This window comes from Lottia gigantea, assembly GCF_000327385.1.
Source record: "Lottia gigantea unplaced genomic scaffold LOTGIsca_26, whole genome shotgun sequence".
Classification (NCBI taxonomy): domain Eukaryota; kingdom Metazoa; phylum Mollusca; class Gastropoda; family Lottiidae; genus Lottia; species Lottia gigantea.
Window position 1 is genome coordinate 2,123,470 of NW_008708797.1, and position 2,381 is coordinate 2,125,850.

Below are 2,381 nucleotides of genomic sequence, written 5' to 3' on the forward strand. Positions count from 1 at the left end.
ATATATGTCATTTCAGAATATAGAAGTCTGTATACTGTTCACAAAGAAACTATGTTCGCCAACAACTAGGCCTAGTCAATAAAATAAAGTCATAAAGTCATCATTAGTCGTCAAGTCATTTTTCCTTCGTGAACTGTATATGAACAGATATGTCGATAATCTGTTTCATATTACGGAATACCAGTCTGCCACATAATTGATATCGCTAGGGATCAACAACACAGTTCTGGAAATGTTCTCATCAAATGGTTAAAGGTCTTTAAGAACCAATTGAACGTGCTGTTAACTAGAATATCACGTCAAAGATGTCAGGTCAAGGTCAAAGTCAAGATGTTCAAGAACCTACGCCAGTAGAGAATGCACAGATAGATGAGAGCGTGGATGATAAGATTACAGCTCTACGCAGCCAAAGGAAGCAATTACGTGGAAAGCTTACCCGCTCAATCAACCGTGTTCAAACCAATATAAGAAAGGGTGAAACTGACTCTAAAAGATCAAAAAGGGAACTTAAACAAATAGTTCGTGATTATGAACAGTGCTCATTTGCTCATGGTGAAATTTATGAACTAACAGATCCAATTGATCATGGTCGACTTGATCAATGGGAGGCTGAACTGAACAATGATTTCTTTATTATTGACGAAATAATTAATGAACAATTAAAACCCATTGCTGATGATTCATCAACCCCGTCACATGATGGTGAGTCAAGTCAACAATCTCCTAATGGGAAGATACAGTCATCGCCTACCCCTAGTCGAGATCATAAAGTTCCTGTCGAGTCAATTAAGCCCAGTTAGCAGTCTCAGTCACTGTCCCAGTCAGTAGATGAAACATCAGATCACTTGTCAGAATCTGGAAGAGTTGTGTCAGAAATAAAGTCAGATGTCAAAGTCAAAGTAAAACAGTAGATTCCTGGATTGATGAGCTATAATCGAGTTTGAGGAAACAGCTCATAAAGATATCAACGCCAACTTGTCCATATCACAGCTCTTGTATCGCCTTGAGGGGAATAGACATTCCAACTATAACGATAGACCCATTTGATGGTGACCCATTACATTATGTTGAGTTCGTCCAGCGGTTCAAAATACACATTCATGATAAGATTCACTTATTAGATGAAGTTAGGCTCGCCCAGCTGAAGATGCACCTTACTGGAGAAGCCAAGAAGACTTTATCAGGCATTGGTTTGTCAGGAAACATGTATGCTACCGCCTTAAAAACTATCAAAGAACAATTTGGTGAACCAAGTCGTATTGCCAGGTCCTATATTGTCAGACTAACCAAAGGTCCAAGGATCCATGACAGTTCGGTTTGAAGGATTTGTCAATAAATATTATCAACGCCATAGCAAACTTAAAACTCTTGTGCTATTTCAATGACATTAATTCTAGTGACACTTTAAGGCAAATTGTTGAACGTCTACCCAACTATTTGCTCGATAGATGGAAAACAAAAGCTGGTTCTATTAGGGTGAATGGAGAGAAGCCAACTATTCATCATATGAACACTTTTCTACGTGCTGTGGTTAAAGCAGAGTTTGATCCAGACTTTGGAGATATTAAAAGGTCAGGTCCGTCCAAATCGAATGGAGTGCAGTCCAGTCAATTTAGGAAGTCAGTGTACGCCACGTCACGGGAAGATGGTGGTGAATTACCAAGACGTCAAAATGTCAGAAACTGTTCTNTGTGTCACGGAGATCACCAATTATCAGACTGTGATAAGTTTAAAAACTTAGACATTAAATGAAAGCTCGAACATGTCACGTCGCAACATTTGTGTTTCGCATGTCTCACAGGAGGTCATAATATCTTTCGTTGTCGCAGAAAGAAACCATGTGGTATTAATAACTGTCAACGTTCCCATAGTAAACTTTTACATTCAGAGCCTCTGATATCCAGTTCAGCGTTAGACCGTCGATCTATGCTACCTATTGTTAGAGTATCGTTTAAATCAACAAATGGTAGAGTCTTGCGAGGTAATGTTCTTATAGACAGTGGTTCAGGAACGACAACTATCCGCACTGGTTTCTCTAAAGCCTTAGGTCTACAAGGCAGACGAGAACGAAAAGACATTTCTGTTGTGGGTGGTCATCAATTCCCACAGAATTATAGTCGACGAGTCAAGTTCAAGATAGTAGCATTGGATGGTGTAGAAGAGTTTAATATAGAAGCTCATGAACTAGATAAGACTATTGTAGATGTTCCAGATTTAGATAGAGATTGGTTGCAGTCATTTAACCATTTAAGGGGACTTAACTTCAGTCAAACACCTGGTCCGGTTGATCTTATACTTGGAGTCCAATACACCCATCTGCATTTTGATGTGGAAAGACGCCTTGGTCTACCCTATGAACCTTTAGCCAAACGTTCATTACT

The 2,381-nt window shown here is 39.2% G+C and overlaps 1 protein-coding gene across 1 annotated transcript; it reads left to right on the forward strand.

Annotated features, from left to right (window-relative positions):
- Nucleotides 1-305: 305 nt before the first annotated feature.
- Nucleotides 306-800, forward strand: LOTGIDRAFT_160857 (hypothetical protein; the record flags this gene model as incomplete). The annotated part of the gene is made up of 1 exon (XM_009056040.1): nt 306-800. One exon carries the CDS (start codon nt 306-308, stop codon nt 798-800), a length of 495 nt encoding a protein of 164 aa, XP_009054288.1.
- Nucleotides 801-2,381: the final 1,581 nt, after the last annotated feature.